A 22617-nucleotide genomic window follows, 5' to 3' on the forward strand; every position below is an offset into this window, starting at 1 on the left:
GCAGAGCTTCCCGGAGCATCTCTGTGCCACCAAAGCCCCAGGCCTCAGTCCCCATCTCATCCCTCCTGGTGGACATCCCTCACTGTCCCTGTCTGGAGGCAAAAGCAGGGAATGGGCAGGACTCAGACTATGGGAGGGAAGGGGGGTGGAAGCCAGTTAAAGAAGGAATTCTTCCCTGTGAGGGTGGGGAGGCCCTGGCACAGAAGCTGTGGCTGCCCCATCCCTGGAAGCATTCAAGGCCGCGTTGGATAGGGCTTGGAGCAACTTGGGATAGTGGAAGGTGTCCCTGCCCATGGCAGGGGGTTGGAACAAGATGGTCCTTAAGGTCCCTTCCAACCCAACCCATTCTGGGATTCTCTGGAACCAAGTGCTGCAACAGCACCATGAGATGACCAAAGGGCAGAGGAGGTCTCTTCCCACTGTGTCCCCTTCCCTGGCATGGCAGCTCCCCCTCCTGCAGTGGTGCCACAGCTGGTGAGGCAGCAGCACCCATGGAGCAGCAAGGACAGGAGATTTAATTTACCCCCCCATGACCAGGAGATGCCCCAGGAGGGAGATGGGGCATTGCAAACCCCGTGTTACACCCGTGTGTGGGGAGCTAACCCAGGCACAGCCAGGAATCCCAAATCCAGCAGCCTCACATCCCACCCAGCCTTTCCCTAAGCCTTTCCTGAGCTTAGGAAAAGGTGAGGAAGAAGAGGTGACAATTCCCCATTCCCAAGGTGGATGCTGAGTTGGGACAAGTGGGAGAGAGGAGGTTGCAGCTCCCAGCCCTGGTGACATGGGGCCACTTGGGGCTCCCTGCTCCACCTGCAGCCCATCAGCAGGGATGAGGGATATAGGGAAGGAGGGATGGAATCCTACAGGAGGGAGGAATGACCAAGTCTGGATACAGAGCAGCATCTCCCCAGGGAGACTGAAATGGAGGCAAAATGCTAAGGGGGGGCCATTTCCAAGGGAACAGCATGGACAGTTCTCCCAGGGGCATGAGAAGGGCTTGCTCCATCAGTGCCTGCTCTGTTTTCTTGGAGTGCCTCAGGAGAGGTTTTCAGTGTGCAGCCTCTGAGCTCACCACGGGCTCAAGTCCAGGCCTAAAGAAGAAAATGTTAATGCATTAAGTGCATCTTGGAAGGATGTTTGTCCCTTCCAGAGCAGGAACGTGCCCAGGGACACCGGAGATACAGGAAACTGCATCCTCCCTGCAGCATGAAAAACCAGCCTGGAAGTCATGGACAGCACAGGGAACAGCCCAGGGCCAGAGGATCTGGTGCAGCAGGATGAGGGTGAATGGTTTTACACTGACAGGGGAGATTTAGATGAGATACTGGGAAGAAATTCTTGGCTATGAGGGTGGTGAGGCCCTAGCACAGGTTGCCCAGAGAAGCTGTGGCTGCCCCATCCCTGGAAGTGTCCAAGGCCAGGTTGGATGGGGCTTGGAGCAACCTGGGATAGTGGAAGGGGCCCCTGCCAATGGCAGGGGGTTGGAACGAGATGGGCTTTAAGGTCCCTTCCAACCCAATCAAATCATTCTATATGATTCTATTATTATCCAACTGGAAACCTGGGCATGCTTCTAATCTAATCTAACCCTGCCCTCTGGCAGTGGGAAGCCATTCCCCCTTGTCCTGTCCCTCCAGGCCCTTGTCCAAAGTCCCTCTCCAGCTCTCCTGGAGTCCTTTTAGGCACTGGAACAAGTCTTTAAGGTCTCCCCAGAACCTTCTCCAGGCTGAACACCCCCAGCTCTCCCAGCCTGTTTCCAAAGCTCGAGGCCCTCGGAACATCTCCACGGCCTCCTCTGGACTTGTTCCAGCAGCTCCACACCCTCGCTGGTGCCCAGAGCTGGAGCACAGGTGGGGTCTCACCTGAGCAGAGCAGAGGGGTGCAATCCCCTTTCCTTGCCCTGCTGCCCACGCTGTGGGATGAGCCCAGGACACTGGGAAGGGAAAGCACACAGGCTGGAAAGCCTGCGGAGCCATGGCTGGGGAGGAGGAGGAGAAGGAAGTGTTGCGTTGGAAGCTCATATGGGATTTTCTTGCCCTTGGGACGAACGGGAGGCAGGGCCAGGCGGGCAGGGCAGAGTCCTGCGGGCAGCCTGGGTACGGGAACAGCTGGGAAGAGCCCGGAGCCGCGGGGGGAAAAGACATCCCACGCCATTTCCAAAGGGATTGCAGGCGGGCAGCGAACAGTGAGGAAGCGTGGGGAGAGGGAAGGGGGGCCGGGAGAGGGTTTCAGGAGGACCAGGGGGGCGGGAGGGAGGGAGAGACCGTGACACAGGAAAGGGACCGAGGCACGGGGGGGTTCGTGACAACGGGGGGGGGGGGGGGGGAAAGGACACCGTGACACGGAGGGACGGGGATGGATCGTGACACGGGGATGGATCGTGACACGGGGATGGATCGTGACACGGGTGGGATACACATCAGGACACTTCCCGGCTTTTCCCTCCGGGGCCGGCAGGGAAGGACCTTGTACGTGCTCCAAGAGCGGCTGCCCGGGCGGGAGGAGCCACGGGTGGGGCGGGCGGGGTTCTGCGTGGGGCGGTCCCTCCGTGGGGCGGTCCCTCCGTGGGGCGGTCCCTCCGTGGGTGAGAACAGGGACGGGGGAGCGGCCGCGCCCGGAGTCGCTCCGGCCGCCGCAGGTGCGGTGCTGGGGGGGTTCCGTGCTCTGCCCCGGCTCCGCGCCCCCCTCCGCTGCACCCCCTTTGCCCCCCTCCGCTTTTGCACTCCCTCTCTGTGTGCCCCCGGGGTTCGCCTCTTTGCACCCCCTTTCCCCTTTGCACGCCCCACTGAGACCCCCGGAATCCCCCTACCCACCCCCTTTGCACACCCCTCTGTGACTCCCTGGGTCTCCCCTTTGCACATCCCTCCGTGCACCCCGGGCTGCGGTTCCCAGGACACCCCCATTCCACTTGCCTGGCATCCCTCCCTTTGCACAGCCTCCTGTGCCCCCCGGGGGTCTCCCCCTTTTTCTACCCCCAGGTGGCGGTCCCTGGGTCACACACTTCCCACGTTCCTGGGGTCCCTCCGCTTTGCACACCTCTCTGTGACCCCCACCCCGGGGTCTCCCTCCCCTTACACACCCCTCAGTCTCTCCCTGGGGTCCCTCACGGTCCCCACCGTTGCACATCCTTCTGAAAACTCAGGCGGTGGTTCCCGGGGCACCCCCTTTGCACCCTCCTTGGTGACACTCCCCCTTCCGGAGTCCCCTCCCTTCGCACGCCCCTCTGTCCATACTCGGGGTCCCCCTCCTTTGCACAACCCGCTGTGACTCCCGGGGTCCCCCTCCTTTGCACACCCCTCTGTCCATCCCTGGGGTCTCCCTCCTCCTTTGCAGACTCCTCTGAGACTCCCAGCGCTCCCACACACACACCTTTGCATCCTCCTCTGTGCACCCCCGATGTCCCCCCCTCGTTCAGCGCCCTTCTGAGCAACCCAGGTGACGGTCGCCGGGGTTCCCCCGCCTTGCACACCCCTCTGTGACCCCTCGAGGTCCCCTCATCTCTGTGACCCCTCGAGGTCCCCTCACCTCTGTGACCCCCGGGGTCCCCCCTTTGCATCCCACTCTGTCCATCCCCGGGGGCTCCTCCTTTTTACCCCAGGTGGTGGTTCCATACACTTCCCACGTTCCTGGGGTTCTCTCCTTTGCACACCCCTCTATTCCTCCCCGGGACCCCCCACTATCTATCCCGGGGGTCCCCCGGGGTCCCCCTCTTTACACACCCCTCTGAGACCTCCGGGATCGCCCCTTTTGCGCTCTCCTCTGTGACTCGCGGGGTCCCCGCTTTGCACACCCCTCTGAGACCCCCAGGATCGCTCCCTTTGCACGTCCCTCCGTGCACCTCCGGGGTCCCCCGTCCCCCATCCCCCCTTTGCACCCCCTCTGTCCATCCCCGGGGTCCCCCCCCCTTTTGTCCACCCCGTGTCTTGGCCGCCGCTCCTCCCCGCGCGTGGGCGGCCCTTTGCGGGGCCCATCCCCATCCCGTCCCCATCCCGTCCCCTCCCGGGGCGGTGCCAGCGCGGGGCGGAGGCGGAACGCGGCTGCGGAGCGCAGCCCGTGTGCCCGTGTGCCCCCTCCCCGTGTCCCCGCAGCCCCACCGCGATGTCGCGGCCGCTGTCGGACCAGGAGCGGCGGAAGCAGATCAGCATCCGCGGCATCGTGGGCGTCGAGAACGTGGCCGAGCTCAAGCGGGGCTTCAACCGGCACCTGCACTTCACCCTGGTCAAGGACCGCAATGTGGCCACCCCACGCGACTACTACTTCGCCCTGGCCCACACCGTGCGCGACCACCTGGTGGGGCGCTGGATCCGCACCCAGCAGTACTACTACGAGAAGGATCCCAAGGTGGGAGCGCTGGGATGCGGGGGAGGGGGGGGGGGACACCCCCTCTGTGTGGTGGGAACCCCCCCGCGGTGGGTCCTGGGTTATGGCTGGGGTGGGATCCATCCTAACGCCGTGGGCTTGAACCCTCCCCCCCGCGCTGGAATATAAGAGGTTGGGGAGGTTCGATTTTTCCCGTGAATTTAGGGCTGTTCCCGGTAACTTTTCCGAGCGGAGGGATTGGACTTTACCAAGCGAGGCCACTGTCCTTTGCTTTGCAAAACAAACAGAGCGCGGCTTGGCCGGGAGCGGGGTGCAGGGCATGGGAACGCCGTTTGTTGTCCCGCGGCGCCGGCGTGGGTGCTGTCTACCAAAACCAACTCCAAAGCCTTCCCGGGGGAATTATTGGAAAGGCTTAAAGGCACCCGAAGCCAACCACAAACAGGTCTTGTTTAACACAAGTGATCCCAAGCGTGAGAGATCCGGTTTGTGCAGGACTTGCTGTGCTGCTGCTCGTCCCGCTGGCTCGCTCCGGGCTCTGCCCCGCGGGGATTAAGCCCTAATCCCTCTCCTGACACCTGGATGTCCCTGTCGGCATCAATTTCCTCCCCGCCGACACCTCGCTGGGACCGTGCCAGCCCCGATAGCTCAGCGCTCCCCCGTGTTGCGTAGGGGTGAGGAAAATGAGCCTCTTCCAGGGCTTCTTGGATTTGGGACTCTTCCGTGCAGGCAAACCGTGCTGCCTGCCTGGAGTCGCTGCTCCCAGCTCTGCAGCGGTCAAACCAGAAATCCCCAGGGATCCTGCCCAGCGCACCCTGCCCGTGGCGGGAGGGTTGGAACAAGATGACCTTTTAAGATCCCTCGCAACCCAAACCAGTCTGTGATTCCGGGGTTCTGTCCCGTCTCCATTCCCAGCCCGACTCCGCGCAGGTCCTGGGGAAGGAAACCTGTCGAGTCAGCGACTTCCTCCAGCCTAAATCCTTCCTTAAAACCTGCCGGTGCTGACGCCAGGGGACAGCTTAACGCAAGGCCAGAGCGACCGCGTCCTGTTAGCCCGCGGTGTCAGCGGGAGCATCCCGTGCTCCGAACCCCCGGGAAGGGCAGAGGAATCCCGTGTCCCCACGGTGTCCCCACGGTGTCCTCACAGTGTCCCTACAGCCACCGCCTGGCCCCGGCGCCTCGCGTGGTTTTCCGGTTGCTTTGCAGCTCCGGGGTCACGGGAGGAAACGTCTCCTCTTTTAAAGTTTAACTTTGTGCCGCCGCGGCCGCCGGCGGGCGTGTGGGGTGGCCATCTCGGAGCTGTCCCTGCTCTGGGACGGGGCAGTGGGGCTTGTCCAAATAAAACTGCCTCTTCCCGACTTGGGAAACAGCAGGAGAGTAGGGCAGGGGCTACAGGGACGCACAGGAGCTGCAAACCACCCTGCTCTGTTGACAGTTCTTTGTGAGATATCACCCAGTGACAGCTTTGGGGTCCTGGGGAGCCTCCTCTAGCCCTCCAGGGGAGGTGACCAGGGGGTGGTTTTCTCTTCCAGAGGATTTACTACCTCTCCCTGGAGTTCTACATGGGGCGGACACTGCAGAACACCATGATTAACCTGGGGCTGCAGAACGCCTGTGACGAGGCCGTGTACCAGGTGAGCATCCCAGGTGGGGATGAGGACTGGGACAAGGAAGGCTCTGTGCTCTCCAGCTCCTGGGAATGTCTGTGTTTTGCCACACTGGCTGCAAACGGCTCCTTGAGCCACAGGAAATGCTGCTCCGAGACCTGCTCTTGAAAGGCCTGGAGCTGCCCAGCCCGGCAGCTGCAACCTGGGGAACCAGCAGGATCCCATTTCCAGCCCATAAACTGGAAGGGAACTGGTGGTTCTATGGATGAGGCCGTTAATACCAATAATCAGTGGTGGGGAGGAATAAAACCTTGGCCTACTCAACCCCAGCCGGGTGCTGGCACCTGATGGCACTGGGGTTATCTGAGGTTTTTGGGTGGCTCCTTTCCTCCCCACACTGTCACCTTCTGTGCCCAGCACTGCCAGACACGGCCAGGGCGGTTGCACAAGAGCAGGAACATGTTCAAAGGAGAGGAACTTATTTTTAGGGTGTTTTTTTAAAATTTTTATCCACTTGCTGTGACCGTGGGACATCGGAGCCAAGGGTTTCCATGGGAAAAGGGGGCTTAGCTGAGCTTCCCGAGGAGTTTTTGCATAGGCAAAACCTCTTCCTTCCACAGGATCCCAGGCTGGAAAATTTAAATTTCCCTCAAAAAGTGGTGTAGGTTCTTCTCACCTTAAAGGGTGATGCCTGGAGTCAGGAGGATGGGCACCTGGGTGCCTTCCCCAGGGGATTGGGGTGCTAGGGGAGCAGGAACATGGCATCCAGGTGCCTTCCCTAGGGGATTGGGGTGCTGGGGGAGGAGGAACCAGGCATCCAGGTGCCTTCCCTAGGGGATTGGGGTGCTGGGGGAGCAGGAACCAGGCATCCAGGTGCCTTCCCCAAGGGATGAGGGTGCCATGGGAATGAGAATATGGCATCTGGGTGACTGGCCCAAGGGATGGGGATGCTGGAGGAGCAGGAACCTGGTGCCTGCCCCTGTGGGACTGCAGCCAGGGAGAGGGAGAACAGGCCTGGGAAGAAGCCCTCAGAGCCCTTGGAAATGTCTGGGACCCCAAGAGCAGCACCCTGGTCACAAGTGGGTGCCCCCCACACCCAGAACTTGCCCTCAGCGAGGTCATGGGTTTGTGTGTCCCTTGTAAAGGCTGGTGGAGTGACTTTAAACACCAAAGCTGGTCCCTGCCATGGTGTGGAGATGCAGCCAAGGGGGAGAGGGGCTTCTCTGGGTGCAAATCACAGTGTCCCAGGGGTGGGTCTTGTGGGACTGGGTGCCTTTCCATCCCTCCTGGAGCCCACCTGCAAGGGAGTGTGTGCCAACAGTGCCTCCCCTCCGTGGGGCTGGGCACCCTGGGAGTCTCCAACTCGTCTCCTCCTTGTCTGTAGCTCGGCCTGGACATGGAAGAGTTGGAGGAAATCGAGGAGGATGCTGGTCTCGGCAACGGGGGTCTCGGCAGGCTGGCTGGTGAGTGGGACACATCCCTGGGGGCTTTGCACCCACCACAGGGAGCACCTAATCCTGGGGGGTTTATTGCTCCAGCCTCTCCAGTGTGTGGAGTGAGAGGGGCTGGGTGGCTGCTGGCCCTGCCTCGTATCCCTGTGGGGCTACTGCTCGTGGCCATCGCCTGTCCCTGGGGAGAAGGATCCCAGGGCTCCTGGGGAATCCCAGCTCACTGCTCCCTCTCTCCCTGTCAGCCTGCTTCCTGGACTCCATGGCCACACTGGGGCTGGCAGCCTATGGCTACGGGATCCGCTACGAGTACGGCATCTTCAACCAGAAGATCCGGGATGGGTGGCAGGTACGGATGGAGGTGTGGCCCTCGCTGGCCCATGGCACAGCTGGAGCCCCAAACTTACCTCCCCCTTAGTTCAGGCTGCACAAACACTCTCCCTGAGCTTGGAGGCTGCTGCTGTGATATTTAAAGCTTGTCAGATGCTTTCCTGAACAAGTTTAACTTCTTAAACTGGTGCAAGCACAGGGCATCCCTCCTTTGTCCCCATCCACAGCGTGCCCTGCTCGGGGCCACCCCAAGAGCTGCTCTGTGGAGCAGGTGAGGATGGAGCAGTTGTGTCCCTGCTCCTCATGGAGCAAGGTTGGAAGAGGCTGGCTTGGAAACGCAACATTAGCAATGCACTAAGAGAAATGTTGGTTTTTTCCCCCATCCCTCACCCCTCAGGCAGGGAGACACAGGGTTCAGGGTTGGTTGGGGTAGATCCCTGCCTCCAGGTGGTGCCAAAATCAAGGTTGAGGGTGGGCAGACTCCCAAGTATCATCCCCCTTTTGCTGCGAGCAGACAGAGCCTTTCTCAGTCATCCTCCAGCTGGGGAGAGATTCCTGGGGCTGGGTGGCCCTGTCACTGCTCCTGCTCCCTCCATCAGGTGGAGGAAGCCGACGACTGGCTCCGGCACGGCAATCCCTGGGAGAAGGCCCGTCCCGAGTACATGCTGCCCGTGCACTTCTACGGCCGCGTGGAGCACTCGGACACCGGCGCCAAGTGGATCGACACCCAGGTATGGGATGGGGCTGGAGAGCAGGGAACAGCCCTTCCATGGATATAGGGATGGGCGCAGGTTTGGCTGCTCCTCATCTGCAGCCAACCTCCCAGTCCCTGGAAGTGTTCAAGGCCGGGTTGGACGGGGCTTGGAGCAACCTGGTCCAGTGAAAGGTGCCCCTGCCCATGGTAGGGGGTGGAACAAGATGATGTTTAAGGTCCCTTCATACCTGCGTCCAGCTCTGGAGTTCCCAGAACAAGAAGGATGTGGAGCTGCTGGAGCGAGTCAGAGAAGGACACAGAGATGTTCCAAGTGCTGGAGCACCTCTGCTCTGGAGCCAGGCTGGGAGAGCTGGGGGTGTTCAGCTTGGAGAAGAAAAGGCTCCAGGGAGACCTGAGAGCCCCTTCCAGTGCCTAAAGGGGCTCCAGGAGAGCTGGAGAGGGACTGGGGACAAGGGATGGAGGGACAGGACAAGGGGGAATGGCTTCCCACTGCCAGAGGGCAGGGTTAGATTAGATTAGAAGCATGCCCAGGCTTCCACTTGGATAATAGTAGAATCCCAGAATAATTTGGGTTGGAAGGGACCTTAAAGCTCATCTCGTTCCACCCCCTGCCAGGGGGACACCTTCCACTAGAACCAGGCAAGCTGGGGTGTCCCTGGGGGTACCAAACATGTTCGCACACACGCGACCCCATGAAGGTGGACACAACCCTGAGCTCCACCCTGGGTCTGTGGGATGGGAGGGCTCCAGGAGGAACATGGAGGGATCCCAGCCCAACTCCAGCTGCCCTGACACTGTCCTAGGTGGTGCTGGCACTGCCCTACGACACCCCCGTGCCCGGGTACATGAACAACACTGTCAACACCATGCGCCTGTGGTCGGCCCGGGCCCCCAACGACTTCAACCTGCGCGACTGTAAGTGGGTGATTGTGGGGTGCTGGGGGGAGATGGGGCGAGGTGAGGGGGTCCCATGCCCACCTGATCCCTCTGTTCCTTCCTCAGTCAACGTTGGAGACTACATCCAGGCCGTGCTGGACAGAAACCTGGCGGAGAACATCTCCCGTGTCCTCTATCCCAACGACAATGTGAGTCACGATGCGGGACGGGGGGGTCTCTGTTTTAGGGGAAGTGGTCCCTGTTTTTGGGATGGCTAAAGAGCACACAGACAGAGTGGGAAGTGGAGCAGCCCCTCTCTCCAGGACACTGCAGAGATGCTTTTAGTTGTATTTTGAGCTGCTTGGACGGGGATTGCTGCTTCTCACCAGGACGAGTCTTTCCCTGAGCACAGATTTGCCGGGAGGGAGTGGGGACGAGCAAGTCCTGCTGCAGAAACATTCCTTGAGTCTCAAAATACAACATGAAGGCAAACTGCTGAATGCTGCTGGTGTTTCTCTGATGGTCCTTTGCAGCCCTGGGACCAGAGGCTGTGCCTCAAGTTGCCCTTTGCACCCCAACCCTTTTGTTCTTGCTGTGCTGCACGCTGGCACGTGATGGAGGCGTGATGGGGATGTACAGCCCTTCCCAGCCACAAACCGAGCTGTGGAGCAGGGGAAGAAGTTGAAGGTGGCTCTCCTTGCTCTGCAGCTTTATTGGGGCTGGTCCTGATGGATTTTTTTTTTTCCCATTAAATCCTGGGGAGGGCCAGGGGCACCACAGCTCCAGTGGTGAGGTTGTCTCCTGCAGCTCCTCTTTTGCAGACCAGCAGGATGATGTTTTGTGCTGCATGAAACATGGTTTAATTCTTGTCCTATAAATAGCTCCTGTCTGTTACAGCTCCTATGGCTTCCCTTCCCGTTGTCCCACTACCTTTCCTAGCAGCCAAAATGTTCAAACCAGGGGAACAGGTTTGGGTGATGGTTGTCAGGGATTTAACCTGTTTGCACCAGCACATCTCAAACCCCTGTGCTGAAATCTGGGAAGCAAGAAGATGCTGGGATTAGAGCTGGTGCTGGGGGAAGCTGGTGCTGGTGCTCAGACCCCAGTGTGGGTCCTTGGGCACAGGGAGCACCGGGAAGCGCAGTGAATCCTGCGGGAATCCTGCGGGAATCCTGCAGTTCCCTGCTCCTCTGCCCACAGTTCTTTGAGGGGAAGGAGCTGAGGCTGAAGCAGGAGTACTTTGTGGTGGCTGCCACCCTCCAGGACATCATCCGCCGCTTCAAAGCGTCCAAATTCGGGAGCACGGACACCGTCCGAACCGTGTTTGACTCCTTCCCTGACCAGGTACAAGCCAGGGTTGCTCTGACATGTGCCTTGGAGTTTGTCCCAACACCTCCCAAAAGCCGGAGAGGTGTTTGGACCCTCCATGGCTGCCCGTGCCCAGTGGGATGCCCGGTGTCCCCCACGTGTCCCCACCCTGCTTTTCCAGGTTGCCATCCAGCTGAACGACACACACCCCGCCATGGCCATCCCTGAGCTGATGAGGATTTTCGTGGACATCGAGAAGCTGCCATGGGATAAGGTCAGGAGACCCCCACCTGGCTCTTGGGTCTCCTCCACTCGCACCCACCCGCCAGCGGTGGAGGAGCTGGGGAACCAGTTTTGTGGCTGCTGGGTGGGATGTGGAACAGTCAGGTTGGGTTTAACTGGTGTGGACTGGGAGGAGCTGGCTGGGCCGTGATGGTGGGGGGGACCATGGGTGGGTGGTGCTGAGCACCGGCTCTCCACACACCAGGCCTGGGACCTCACCAGAAGGACCTTCGCCTACACCAACCACACGGTGCTTCCCGAGGCCCTGGAGCGCTGGCCCGTGGACCTGGTGGAGAAGCTGCTCCCCAGGCACCTGCAGATCATCTATGAGATCAACCAGAGACACCTGGACGTGAGTGCCTGGGGGCCGTGCAGGAGCACGCTCCGGAGAGGGGGACAGGGATACAGTGTCGGGATGAGGGGGATGCACAAACTGATGATGTTGGGGGTGTGGGCGGGTGATTCCAGCTGCTGTTTTGGGAGGTTGGTGCAGAGAAAAGTACTTTCCCACCAGCATATTGCCATCCTGCAGCTAGTGGCTGTTTAGAGGCTTCACCCATTGCTGCAGGGACCCCCCTGCTGGCATTTCTTTGCTTCCTAAACACTAAATTCTTCCCGGGAAAGGATGAGGTTGGAAGTGCAGAGGAGATGGTGGTTTGACCTCCTGGTCTGGCAGCACGAGGCTTTTGACCAAATGTCCTCACTGGCCAAATGTGGTACCCCAAAACCCATCTGTGGGGGGATTTTTGGGGGTCCTTCTGTCCAGAGACACCCGTGCTGGGGAAGTGCATCCTTTGAAGGGGGTTTGCACCGTCACAACAGAGTAAAAGCCACCACTCCAGTGCACTGGAGATATTGCCATGGTCCCCTCCTTGTGAGCCATGGGGTGGGACATCCCTCAGTGCCACCACCGCTCACCACCTCTCCGGCTCCACCGGCAGCACATCGCATCCCTCTTCCCTGACGACGTGGAGCGGCTGCGGAGGATGTCCCTGATCGAGGAGGAGGGCAACAAGAGGATCAACATGGCCCATCTCTGCATCGTGGGCTCCCACGCCGTCAACGGCGTGGCCAAGATCCACTCCGAGATCGTCAAGACCCAAGTGTAAGCGCGGGGAGGGAGGCGGTGCTGGGTCACCCCCGCCTTGGAAGTGGTGGTGGTGGTGGTGGTGGTGGTGGTGGTGGTGGTGCCAGGTGGGCGAGGCTGAAGCTGTCCCCTCCTCGTCCTCGCAGTTTCGAGGACTTCGCAGAGCTGGAGCCGGAGAAGTTTCAGAACAAGACCAACGGGATCACCCCCCGGCGTTGGCTCCTGCTCTGCAACCCGGGGCTGGCGGAGCTCATCGCGGAGGTAACGGTGTGGGGGGAACGCCCTGGGCCCCCTGACCCTTCCATCCTGATCCCAGGGACCCGGGGGATGCCATGAGAACATCCAACATTCACACCTTCTAAACCATTTACATCTTCTGAATGGTTGAGGGTTGAGGGGGTGACGGTTGAGGAAAGGGGGTTCTCCCCCTCTGCTCTGCCCTGGTGAGACCCCACCTGCAGTGCCGCCTCCAACTCTGGAGCACCAGCGTAATACGGATGTGGAGCTGCTGGAATAAGTCCAGAGGAGGCCACAAAGAGGATTAGAGGGATGGAGCACCTCTGCTCTAGAGCCAGGCTGGGAAAGCTGGGGGTGTTCAGCCTGGAGAAGGCTCCAGGGAAACATTTCAGTGCCCAAAGGAGCTGCAGGAGAGCTGGGGAGGGACTTTGGACCAGGGCCTGGAGTGACAGGACAAGGGGGAATGGCTTCCCACCGCCAGAGGGCAGGGTTAGATGAGATATTGGGAAGAAATTCTTGGCTGTGAGAGTGGTGAGGCCCTGGCACAGAGAAGCTGTGGCTGCCCCATCCCTGGAAGTGTTCCAGGCCAGGCTGGATGGGGCTTGGAGCAACCTGGGCTAGTGGAAGGTGTCCCTGCCCATGGCAGGGAGGTGGAACGAGATGAGCTTTAAGATCCCTTCCAACCCAAACCATCCCACCATCAGCACATGCCTGTGCTCCCATTGCAGAAAATCGGGGAGGACTATGTGAGGGACCTGAGCCAGCTGACCAAGCTGCACGAGTTCGTGGACGACGACCTGTTCATCCGGGAGGTGGCCAAAGTGAAGCAGGTGAGGGGTGCGGGCAGGGGGTGCACGGGCAGGGCAGGGGGGGCAGAGACCAGGGGCTGAGACACTCCCTGCCCTCGGCCAGGAGAACAAGGTGAAGTTCGCGCTGTACCTGGAGAAGGAGTACAAGGTGAAGATCAACCCTTCCTCCATGTTCGACGTGCACGTGAAGAGGATTCACGAGTACAAGCGGCAGCTGATGAACTGCCTGCACATCATCACCATGTACAACCGTAAGGCACCGGGGCACGGGCTGTGTCCAGGGGTGCACCAGCATCCCTGTGTCCTCCATTCCCCGGTGACACCGCGCTGCTCTTCCCTCCAGGAATCAGGAGGGATCCTGTGAAGCTGTTCGTGCCAAGGACGGTGATCATTGGGGGCAAGGTGAGTTGGGTCAGGAGTTTTTAAGACATTTTGATGGAAGTCCTTAAAAGTACACTGGGGGATGTGGGTTCAGATGCCTCATGGGGCCGTGCCTCTACATCTACCTGCCAGGAGGGTGAAGCCAGGTGGGGGTTGGTCTCTTCTCCCAGGTAACAAGCAACATGACAGAGGAAACAGCCTCAAGTTGCACCAGGGGAGGTTTAGATTGGATATTGGGAAAAATTTCTTCACCGAAAGGGTGGTCAGGCATTGGAACAGGCTGCCCAGGGAAGTGGTAGAGTCCTCATCCCTGGAGGGATTTAAAGGACATGTGGATGTGGCACTTGGGGACATGGGTCAGTGGTGGCCTTGGCAGTGCTGGGGGAATGGTTGGACTTGACGATCTTAAGAGGGCTTTTTCAATTTAAACAATTCCATCATTCTATGTCCATGGAGTTCTCCAGGAAGTGCTGGAGTAGCCTGGTTAGCTTCAACCCAAAAAAGGCACCAGATTTGGCGGGGGGGGGAGGCTGGGACAACCATATGTTGCCTGTGGTCATGAAAGTCCCCAAAAACATGGTTGTGCAACACGTGTTGGATATGATGATGGGAGCAGGGCTGAGCAGGTTCTTCCCTGGATATGTGGGAGCTGGGTGTGCCTCACCTGCCCCTGCCACCAGCCCTCGTGGCTCACCTGTGGCTTCTCTCCTTAGGCTGCCCCAGGATACCACATGGCCAAAATGATCATCAAGCTCATTAACGCCGTGGCTCAAGTGGTGAACAACGACCCCGTGGTGGGGAGCAAGCTGAAGGTCATCTTCCTGGAGAACTACAGGGTCTCTCTGGCAGAGAAAGGTACCCTGGGCACATTCTGGGGAGGGAGGTGTCCCTCCACCAGCCCATGGCTCCATCACTGCCAGGCAGCAGATCCAGCATCCTTTGGTGTGATACAAACTCGGAGCTGGTCCCCACGAGCCCCTCGTGTCCCCGTGTTCTGTTGGCAGTGATCCCTGCGACCGACCTGTCGGAGCAGATCTCCACGGCGGGCACCGAGGCGTCGGGCACGGGGAACATGAAGTTCATGCTGAACGGGGCCCTGACCATCGGCACCATGGACGGAGCCAACGTGGAAATGGCCGAGGAGGCCGGGGAGGAAAACCTGTTCATCTTCGGCATGAGGGTGGAGGACGTCACGGAGCTGGACAAGAAAGGGTGAGGGCTGGGGACGCCACAGGGGTGTCACCACGGGCAGCTGGGCCTGCACCATCTCATGTCACCCCTTCCCTCCAGGTACGACGCCCAGCTCTACTACGACCGGCTCCCCGAGCTGAAACAAGCCGTGGACCAGATTAAGAGCGGCTTCTTCTCCCCCAACGAGCCCAACCTCTTCGACGATGTCATCAACATGCTCTTCCACCACGACCGGTGAGGCCTGGGGTGCCATCCTGCCACCCCCTGGGCTGGGTCTCTCCCCTGCAGCAACCATCCCTTTTCTGGCCCTGATGACCACATCAGGGTGGGGGGGCCACACTGCATGTGGACGGTGCTCCCCAGGCACAGGCTCTGCAGGGATGGCCCTTCATGCTTGCTGCAATAACACCTTTGGGTGCGCAGCCCCTCCAGATAATTTCGGGTATTTCAAGGGCTTTCCTGGCCAAAGCACTGAGTAGCCATGGGCATCGGTATTGGAGAAATCTTTTCCTGGGTGCCCTCCCAGGGCATCCGGGGTTCTGTACCAACAGGATTTGGGGAGGGGGAATTTGGCTGGAGGATGGATTTGTGTCAGAGGAAGGCCCAGATGAGGCACTGTGCCATGCTCCCACCTTCCCTTTCCTCATGCCCCTGACTCCTCTTCTCTTCACTGCTCCAGGTTTAAAGTCTTCGCAGACTACGAGGCTTATGTGAAGTGCCAGGAGAAGGTCAGCGAGCTGTACCTGGTGAGTGCCAGCCCGGAGACGAGGCAGGACGTGTGCTGGGACACAACATCCCATCCCACAGAAGGGGTCTGGTGGGGCTGTGCACGGAGATGAGATCCTGTGCTGCTGGCTGAAAGCCACCCTTGGCCAAAAAGCCACACTGTCCCCAGCCTTGGGGCCAACAAACCACGTTGTCCCACCGCTCTCCTTGCAGAACTCCAAGGCCTGGACCAAGATGGTCATCAGGAACATCGCGGCGGCTGGCAAGTTTTCCAGCGACCGCACCATCAAGGAGTACGCCCGGGACATCTGGCACGTGGAGCCCTCCGACCTGAAGATCCCCCCGCCCAACGAGCCCCGGGACGCGGCCCAGGACAAGACCCCCAACGGCACAGCGGCGTAGGGACCCCCCCAGAGCCAGGGGACGGAGCCAGGGGACGGGAGCACATGCGCTGTAAAATTCTCTGCTGTCTTAGTCTGTGTGTCGCTGCTGCTGGCTTTCCTACGGAGCGGGAACCGGGAAAGGGGCGGGATTTTTATAACGTCAAGTGTCGTGTGGAAAGCGAAAAAACCACGTCGCCCTGTTTTGCTTGCATTAGGTGCTAAAAATAAAAAGTGCCATTGGAGTCCAAGGGGCTGTTTGCTGAAGCCTAAAATTAGGGACTGGGCTTGCTTCCACCAACGTTAACGGCCAGGGATGGGGTGGGCAGCACAGCTGGACACAGCTGGCTGGGCCCTTGCAGGCGCTGCTGAAGCAGGATATGGGGGTGCAGCCCTTGCCAGCCCTGAGGCACCAGTGCCAGGGGTCTGAAGGGTGTTTCAAGTCAGGCTTGTGTACCCCCACCACTGATCCACGGGATCCTCCCACTCACGGCTCTGGTGACCCAGACCACACCAGTGTCTCCATCCCTCGAGTCACCTGCAGCATCCTCGAGGCAGAGGGCGAATTAAAAGGTTTTTCAGTAGTTTTTATTACTTACAGCAGTAAGCTCAGTGCCATGTGGGGGTCCTGGAGTGGGATGGAGGGAGCGCGTGGTCGCTGCACGCAGCAGTTGGCGTCACTTCATGTTCAAAAAGTCTCTGCAAACAAGATGTAATAAATCTTACACTGTGTCACTGACCCTCCTGTGCTGCGTCAGAGCCTGATTTGTGATCCCTGGATGTGAGGCTGAGCTGGGCTTGGAGCATCTCTGCACCCAGGGCAAAGAGGAGCTGGTGTCCCCAGGGCCACTTCTCCACGACACCCAGGCTGAGGGCAATGAGGAGTGATTGAAACTCAAAAACTAATTCCAGCAAACACCATGGGGAGGGAAAGGAGCAGGGGGAAGACACCTGTGTGGTTGCAGCAGGAGAGAAGGCACCAGTGGGAGAAGAAGCCAAGGCTCATCCTGTGCCCCCCCATTTCTGTGGAGCAGCACTTACTTCACCAGGGCTGGCAGCTCCGGGTTGAACGAGATGTAGTCGTGGCCCAAGCCCAACTTTTCAGGAAAGGTAATGAACTTCACTTTGGTTTTGTCCTTGTAGGCGCTGCGAGCTGTCTCATAGAGCTGGGGTGGGGAGGGATTGTGGTTAGTGGGACCCCAAACCCGCTCCTGGCACCCTGGGGGTGGCCACCCCCTCTCTGGCCACTTCATCCCTCCAAAGCCAGGCTGGAATGGTGCCTCCCCCCGTGACAGCCCAGATGGCAGGTCCCCACCTTGCGTCCCAGGTGTGGAGGCACGACACCATCATCTTCTGCATGCAGGATGAGGAGGGGACAGGCCAGCACCTTCACGCTGTGGGCAGCAAGCACAGTGCTGAGGACTCACCCCAGAGCCAACAGACCCACAGGAGCCTCACCAGCCCTTGCTAAAACTCCCACAGCACCCCGACCCCCTGGCACTGCCCCTCAGAGCCATCCCAACCCATCAGTGGCACCCACACTGGGTGCCCTGGCATGTCCACATGGGTGATGCCTACGCTGCCTGGCATGGCAGCACCGAGCACCCTAATCACCTTGAACCCAATTAGCAGGTCTCTGGTTTCAAAAGCACCCATAAATCTCTCTGGCATGGGCTGCGGGTGGGACGCGAGTGGGTAGTGCCCAAAAACAGGGATGGTGGCTTGTGGACTTTGCTTAATAATCACACTGATATCTGATAAGTTATGCAAATAAAAAGGCACTTTTGAGGCATGAGTAAGCTGGGTAAACACAGAGGAGTGCAGGCATTTCATGGGGTGACATGACACCTCTCCTCGGCCAGGTGGTCCCGGAATTATCCCGGCAGCGCCCTGGAAATGGCTGCACCCCTTCCCACCAGGAACTCACTTCTCATCGCTGCGGAAGAACATGTCAGCCCGAGCCAGCGAGTCCAGGATGAGGTACCCAAAACCCGGGAACTGGCGGTAGATCTGCCAGGGAGAGAATTTGGGGGGTGCTAAGCCATGGCTTGGATACAAGTGTGAGGGGGGAGACCCAGGTAGCTGGGGCTGACACTGCTGGGGGACCCCACAGGCAGAGCCTGTCACCAACTGGGGACCCAACAGGCAGAACTCACCCCCCTGTCACTGCTGGGTCACCCCCCCAGACTCACCTTGGTGATGGGGATGTGGGCAGCTGCCTCTCGGATGTTGGTGTAGGGAGACTCCAGGACAACAGCATCAACCTGGACCCCTGAGGGCAAAACAGGGTGGGAGCACTGTGGGGGGCTGTCCCCCACCCCAGACTGCTGCCACACTCCCCTCCCAGGCAGCAGCTCTGGGGCCAAGATATTTCCATCCCACTAAGGAGGACAGGGATGGCCACTTGTCTCCACCACAGCGGCCAAGCTTGATGCTAAAGCAGAGAGTGACAGGGCTCCCCAAAATCTGTGGTCCCCAAAATCCGGCCACGGCTGTGCAGAGCCCCAGGGAGACACCACGTGGGGACAACCCAACCCAGCCATGCTGGCCCTTACCTCGCTCCTCCTGCAGTTTCCTTGCTGCATTTGTGGCAATCCTGTGACAGGGGAGGTGACAGTGAGGGGGAGCAGCCATGACACCCCGGCAGGGTGCACAGCACCCTCAGACTTCCCCCTTCCTGGCTCAGTTTGGCTTTGCAGGTGCCTCCACCGAGGAGCCGCTCCAACCCTTTGGTCCATCCCCAGGTGCCTCCAGTTTGGCAGCAGTGTCACAGGGGGCAGGGTGGGCTCTGAGTCCCTCCATCCCCCACTGTGCACCTACCCTGTCCCCAGGGAGTGTCCCCAGAAGAGGATGCTGCTGTTCCCACTCCGTGCTTTCGCCCAGTCATAGAGTGCCAGGACATCCGTGGTGAAGCCGCTCTCCGTGGGGTGTCCAGTGGAGTCCCCATAGCCTGCAGGGGACATGGCTCGGTGTCACCACCCTGGGGGGGATTGGCCCCAAGAGGGGGTCACCCAGGGAGGGGCAGGGGGATGACTCTACCTCTGTAGTCCAGAGCCAGGATGTGGAAGTCAGCAGCCCCCATCGTCTGTCAGAGCAGCAGGGTGTTACGATCGGGGGGGGTGGGGGATGCACCCCAGGACCACCAGCATGGCCAGTTCACTCTGCCCAGGATCCCTCTCGGGTCCCTTGAGCCAGCAGGAGCCTTACTCCCAGCAGGTTCCAGTGTCCCCACAGGGCACCACTTACCTTCAGGAACTGGACACGGTGACGCGCAGCCCTGACGGGGAGAATGAGGTTAGAGCTCAGGGGGACAGACACTAAGGGACCCTCCCCTCCAGCACCATGCAGGTGAGGGACCTTTTCCCAGGAGGGGAGATCTGGATGCTCTGGGGTGGTTGAGTTTTTATCCCCTTTATCTTTTAGGGATTTTTTTATGACTGACAGTTCAGAACCCACCGCAGCAGCCCTGGCCCTGCAGCACTGCCGGCTGCTGCACCAAGTTTGCTGGTTCTCACCTGAGAGCAGCCCCTGCACCCATCCTCCCCTGGTCCTGGCCCTGCAGCAGCACCCACGGGCACTCACCTGGTGCCCCCATTGCCGTGCAGGTAGATGATCACGGGGTGAGCATCAGCAAGTGCCTCCTCGTACCAGCGCTGGTCCTGGCCCCGCGCCTCGGCCGCTCTGCTGCCCGGCACCGTGTGCCTGGAGGGCACAGCAGGGTCACCCCGGGGGATTCCTCCTGGCTGAGCCAGGACAGTGCTGTGCCCACCCAGGACGCCGAGGATGTCCCGCTCACCAGATGCCAACGGTGACGCCCGGCTCGGTGGTGAGGTGCAGGCTGATGGTGTTGTTCACCAGCAGCTCCGGCCGCCGAAAGTCCGCGAAGAAGGGGAAGGCCACTGACAGAGAAATCACAGCCATCACACCTCATGCCCAGTTGCTTTTACACCTTCTTTTTTTTTTTTTTCCAAATCAACACGTTATGGTTTTTAAACTATTTAAGGCCACGCTCGGGTACACGAGCTCAGCCCTCTGCCATGTCCTCCTATCCCGGATTCCCAGCCCCGCTGATGCTGTGCGTGCCCAGGCATGTTGTAACTTCATGCAGTAAACAGGGTCGGCAGCACCACGTTATTAGAGCTTGCAAAACACAGGGAAAGGTCTCTCCGTGCCTCCTCTGCAAGCCCACGGCCCAGGGGGAGTCGGGTGGGTGCTGTCCCAGTGCCACCCAGGCAGCGGGTGTGGTCCCACCCATGTTCTGGGGGCTCCCCACCCACCCAGCTGAGTCCCTGTGAGGGTTCTACCGGCTGGGACAGCCCCAGGGTACTCACGGAAGTTCAGGTAGACAAATTTGGTGAGCACGCTGGGGAAGAGGCGGACGAGGAAGGGCACGGAGATGTAGATGAGGAGCATTCCCAGGAGGAGGATCCCCAGGAGGGTCCCCAGGCAGGGGAGCCAGGAACGTCGGCCCCTGCAAGGGAGGCACCTTCTGAGCACATCCCCTCCCATCCTAAGGGATCTGGGGTGCAGCAGAGCAGGCTCCCCATTCCCAATCCCAGCTGTGATGGTTGGGTACAGCAGCTTTTTCCCACAAGGGTCTGAGGATGCCGTTTGTGTTCCCCCTGGGATTGGGAACTGGATCCCCACTCCAGCACTGTCTTTGGCTTTTGGGGATGGAGTTGAGGTGTTGGAGCAGCCCCGCCGTGACACCGTGTGATAAAGCCATGATTCCATCCCCCACACCCTCCCACAGGACGCCGGGAGGCAGGAAAGGCAGCTTCCCACGGGATGCCGGCAGGCAGGAAGGGCAGGGACTGTGCCAGGGCTGGGAGCTGCAAACCAAACCGGCAATAAAGAGCAACTGATACTCTGTGGCAACACCCCGAGTCCTGGCTGGTGAGACACAGTCACAAAGGTGTCCCCAAAACTGGCACTAAGGGCTTCTGCAATACTCCAGGGACACAGAGGAAAGGTGGGAAAGAGCTTGGAGAGCCCATAGCCCACAGGGCGATGTCCCCAGGTGCCACCAGCACAGGGTGGGGGAGTGTGTCCATCTTGACAGTGTCCTGCTCCAAAGGGGCTGGAGACACATCCAGCTGCCCTCTGCAGCAGGAAGACACAGTCCCAGCCTCCAAGAGGGAAAGGAAAGCCAAGAGCTGCAGCTTTCCCGGCATCAACGTCCCTCGTGGGCTCATGGTGCCAGGTGATGGGGAAACCAGTCTGGGCACTGGGGGATTTAGGGCAGAGGTTTCTGATGGGTAGCCAGGCACAGCTCAGTCCCTGGGTCACCACCCCTCCTGCAGAAGAGCCTCTAGTCCATTCTCTGCCCCAGGGTGTGCTGCAAGATCCTGAGGAGAGGTTGCAAAAGGGGTGCCAGAGGAGGGTGGCACTGGTCCCCAGGGCACAGGGGGCTCCTTGAATCCCGCTCATCCTTCAGGTCCTTGGCCTGAGCAGCCCCACTTTATGCCAGCAGCAACAGGCCAGGAATGCCATGGAGAGGCTGCAGGGAATTGTCAGGTGCTGTTCTTGGTCTACACCCAATGTCCAAGTGCAGGGGAGAGCCCTCACACAGCCTTTGCACAACACCTGCTGCAGGTGAGCACTGACCTGGAGGATGTGCCCACCAAGGGGCACCTCTGACAGCTGGCAGGGCAACCACGTGGGACAGCAGGGTGGCATGGCACAGTATGGCATCGGGATGAGGTGGGACATGGCCACAGAGTAGGGCCATGGCAGGGTGACACAGGGACATGGCCACTGCATGGGGTCACGGTGGTGGCAGGGTGACATGGGGACACAGCCACGGTATAGGGTCACAGCTATGGCAGGGTGACAGGGGGACATGGCCACAGGGTGAGATCACCCCCGTGAGAGACAGAGCGGCACGACCACGGCAGGGGGGGCACACACGGGGTCACGGCCCCAGCGAGGCGACAAGGCCACGGCGCGGGGACACGGGAGCACGGCCCCAGCACGGCCCCAGCCGGGCAGCACGGCCAGGGCAGGGGGCCAGACCCGTGACACGGGGGACACCGCGGTGCACGTGGTCACAGGAGGCGCGACAGGGGACGCGGCCGAGGGACGGCGACAGCGGCTCCGGGGAGCGCAGCGGCGCGCCCAGGCCGGTGGGTACTCACCGCTGCTGCCGGGCCGCGCCGGCCCTGCCCTCCGCCCGGCCGCTGTCGCCGCTGTCGCCGTCCCTGTCGCCGCCGCGCCGCCGCATCGCTCCGCGCCCGCCGGCGACAGCGCCGCGACACCGCCGACAGGCCCCGCCCACGGCGCGGGACACGCCCACTCCGGCAGGACACGCCCACACCAACAGGCCACGCCCACCCCGAGATACGTCCCTGGCTGCAGGTCACGCCCCTTGTTCTAAGCCACGCCCATGTCACGCCCCCTTGAGCTCAGGGGGCGGGGCCAGCACCGCCCACGCGGGGTCCCCGCCCGATCCGGGGATGGGCGGGTCTAGGGAGGACCCCAAAATATCTGTAGTCCCGTGTCCCTCAGGGACAGGCGGGTCTAGGGGGGATCTCGGTCTGTGGTGCAGCCCCCTGTCCTCTAGGGATTGGTGGATCTAGGACGGACCCCGGCGGGGTTACAGCCCCCTGTCCCCCGTGACTGGGTGGGTCTAGGGGGGACCCCAGAAGATCTGCAGTCCCCTGTCCCCCAGGGATTGATGGATCTAGGGGGAAATCACAGAAGATCTGCAGCCCCTGGGCCCCCAGAAACGGGCAGGTCTAGGAGGGGCCCCGGTCTGGGTTACAGCTCACTGTCTCCCAAGGACGGGTGAGTCTAGGGGGACCCCATCGGGGCTGCATTCCCTTGTCCCCCAAGGACAGGCAGGTCTAGAGGGGACCCCATCAGCTCTGCATCCCCTTGTCTCTCAAGGACAGGCGGGTCTAGGGGGGACCCCGGTCCGGGCT

At 60.5% G+C, this 22617-nt stretch overlaps 2 protein-coding genes across 2 annotated transcripts; one reads left to right on the forward strand and one right to left on the reverse strand.

Annotated features, from left to right (window-relative positions):
• The first annotated feature begins 4008 nt into the window (after positions 1-4008).
• On the forward strand, positions 4009-15948 carry PYGL (glycogen phosphorylase L). The gene is made up of 20 exons (XM_027662507.1): positions 4009-4341; positions 5850-5951; positions 7309-7387; positions 7618-7721; positions 8302-8433; positions 9221-9332; positions 9420-9502; positions 10494-10637; positions 10783-10875; positions 11089-11235; positions 11825-11988; positions 12117-12231; positions 12936-13037; positions 13120-13267; positions 13360-13418; positions 14111-14252; positions 14402-14609; positions 14688-14822; positions 15268-15334; positions 15528-15948. Exons 1-20 carry the CDS (start codon positions 4099-4101, stop codon positions 15714-15716), a joined length of 2568 nt encoding a protein of 855 aa, XP_027518308.1. The 5' UTR covers positions 4009-4098; the 3' UTR covers positions 15717-15948.
• A 312-nt stretch (positions 15949-16260) lies between these two features.
• ABHD12B (abhydrolase domain containing 12B) lies at positions 16261-21917 on the reverse strand. The gene is made up of 13 exons (XM_027662509.1): positions 21832-21917; positions 20026-20165; positions 19491-19593; positions 19277-19396; positions 18941-18971; positions 18734-18779; positions 18515-18644; positions 18250-18290; positions 17887-17966; positions 17622-17704; positions 17010-17088; positions 16736-16860; positions 16261-16393 (listed from the first exon to the last, which is right to left on the reverse strand). Exons 1-13 carry the CDS (start codon positions 21915-21917, stop codon positions 16372-16374), a joined length of 1086 nt encoding a protein of 361 aa, XP_027518310.1. The 3' UTR covers positions 16261-16371.
• Between the last annotated feature and the right edge of the window lie 700 nt (positions 21918-22617).

Source organism: Corapipo altera, unplaced genomic scaffold (assembly GCF_003945725.1).
Source record: "Corapipo altera isolate COAL_440 unplaced genomic scaffold, ASM394572v1 169, whole genome shotgun sequence".
NCBI lineage: Eukaryota > Metazoa > Chordata > Aves > Passeriformes > Pipridae > Corapipo > Corapipo altera.

What these genes read in the sequence shown, in the direction of transcription:
- ABHD12B (XM_027662509.1), bottom strand. Translation starts at nt 21,917, where the DNA reads ATGCGGCGGCGCGGCGGCGACAGGGACGGCGACAGCGGCGACAGCGGC. An exon ending in GGACACTCCCTGGGGACAGG is followed by an intron (nt 18,291 to 18,514) that starts GTAGGTGCACAG and finishes CCCCTGTCACAG; the next exon opens with GATTGCCACAAATGCAGCAA. An exon ending in GAAACTGCAGGAGGAGCGAG is followed by an intron (nt 17,967 to 18,249) that starts GTAAGGGCCAGC and finishes TTTTGCCCTCAG; the next exon opens with GGGTCCAGGTTGATGCTGTT.
- PYGL (XM_027662507.1), top strand. Translation starts at nt 4,099, where the DNA reads ATGTCGCGGCCGCTGTCGGACCAGGAGCGGCGGAAGCAGATCAGCATC. An exon ending in TCCTCTATCCCAACGACAAT is followed by an intron (nt 9,503 to 10,493) that starts GTGAGTCACGAT and finishes CTCTGCCCACAG; the next exon opens with TTCTTTGAGGGGAAGGAGCT. An exon ending in AGGTCAGCGAGCTGTACCTG is followed by an intron (nt 15,335 to 15,527) that starts GTGAGTGCCAGC and finishes CTCTCCTTGCAG; the next exon opens with AACTCCAAGGCCTGGACCAA.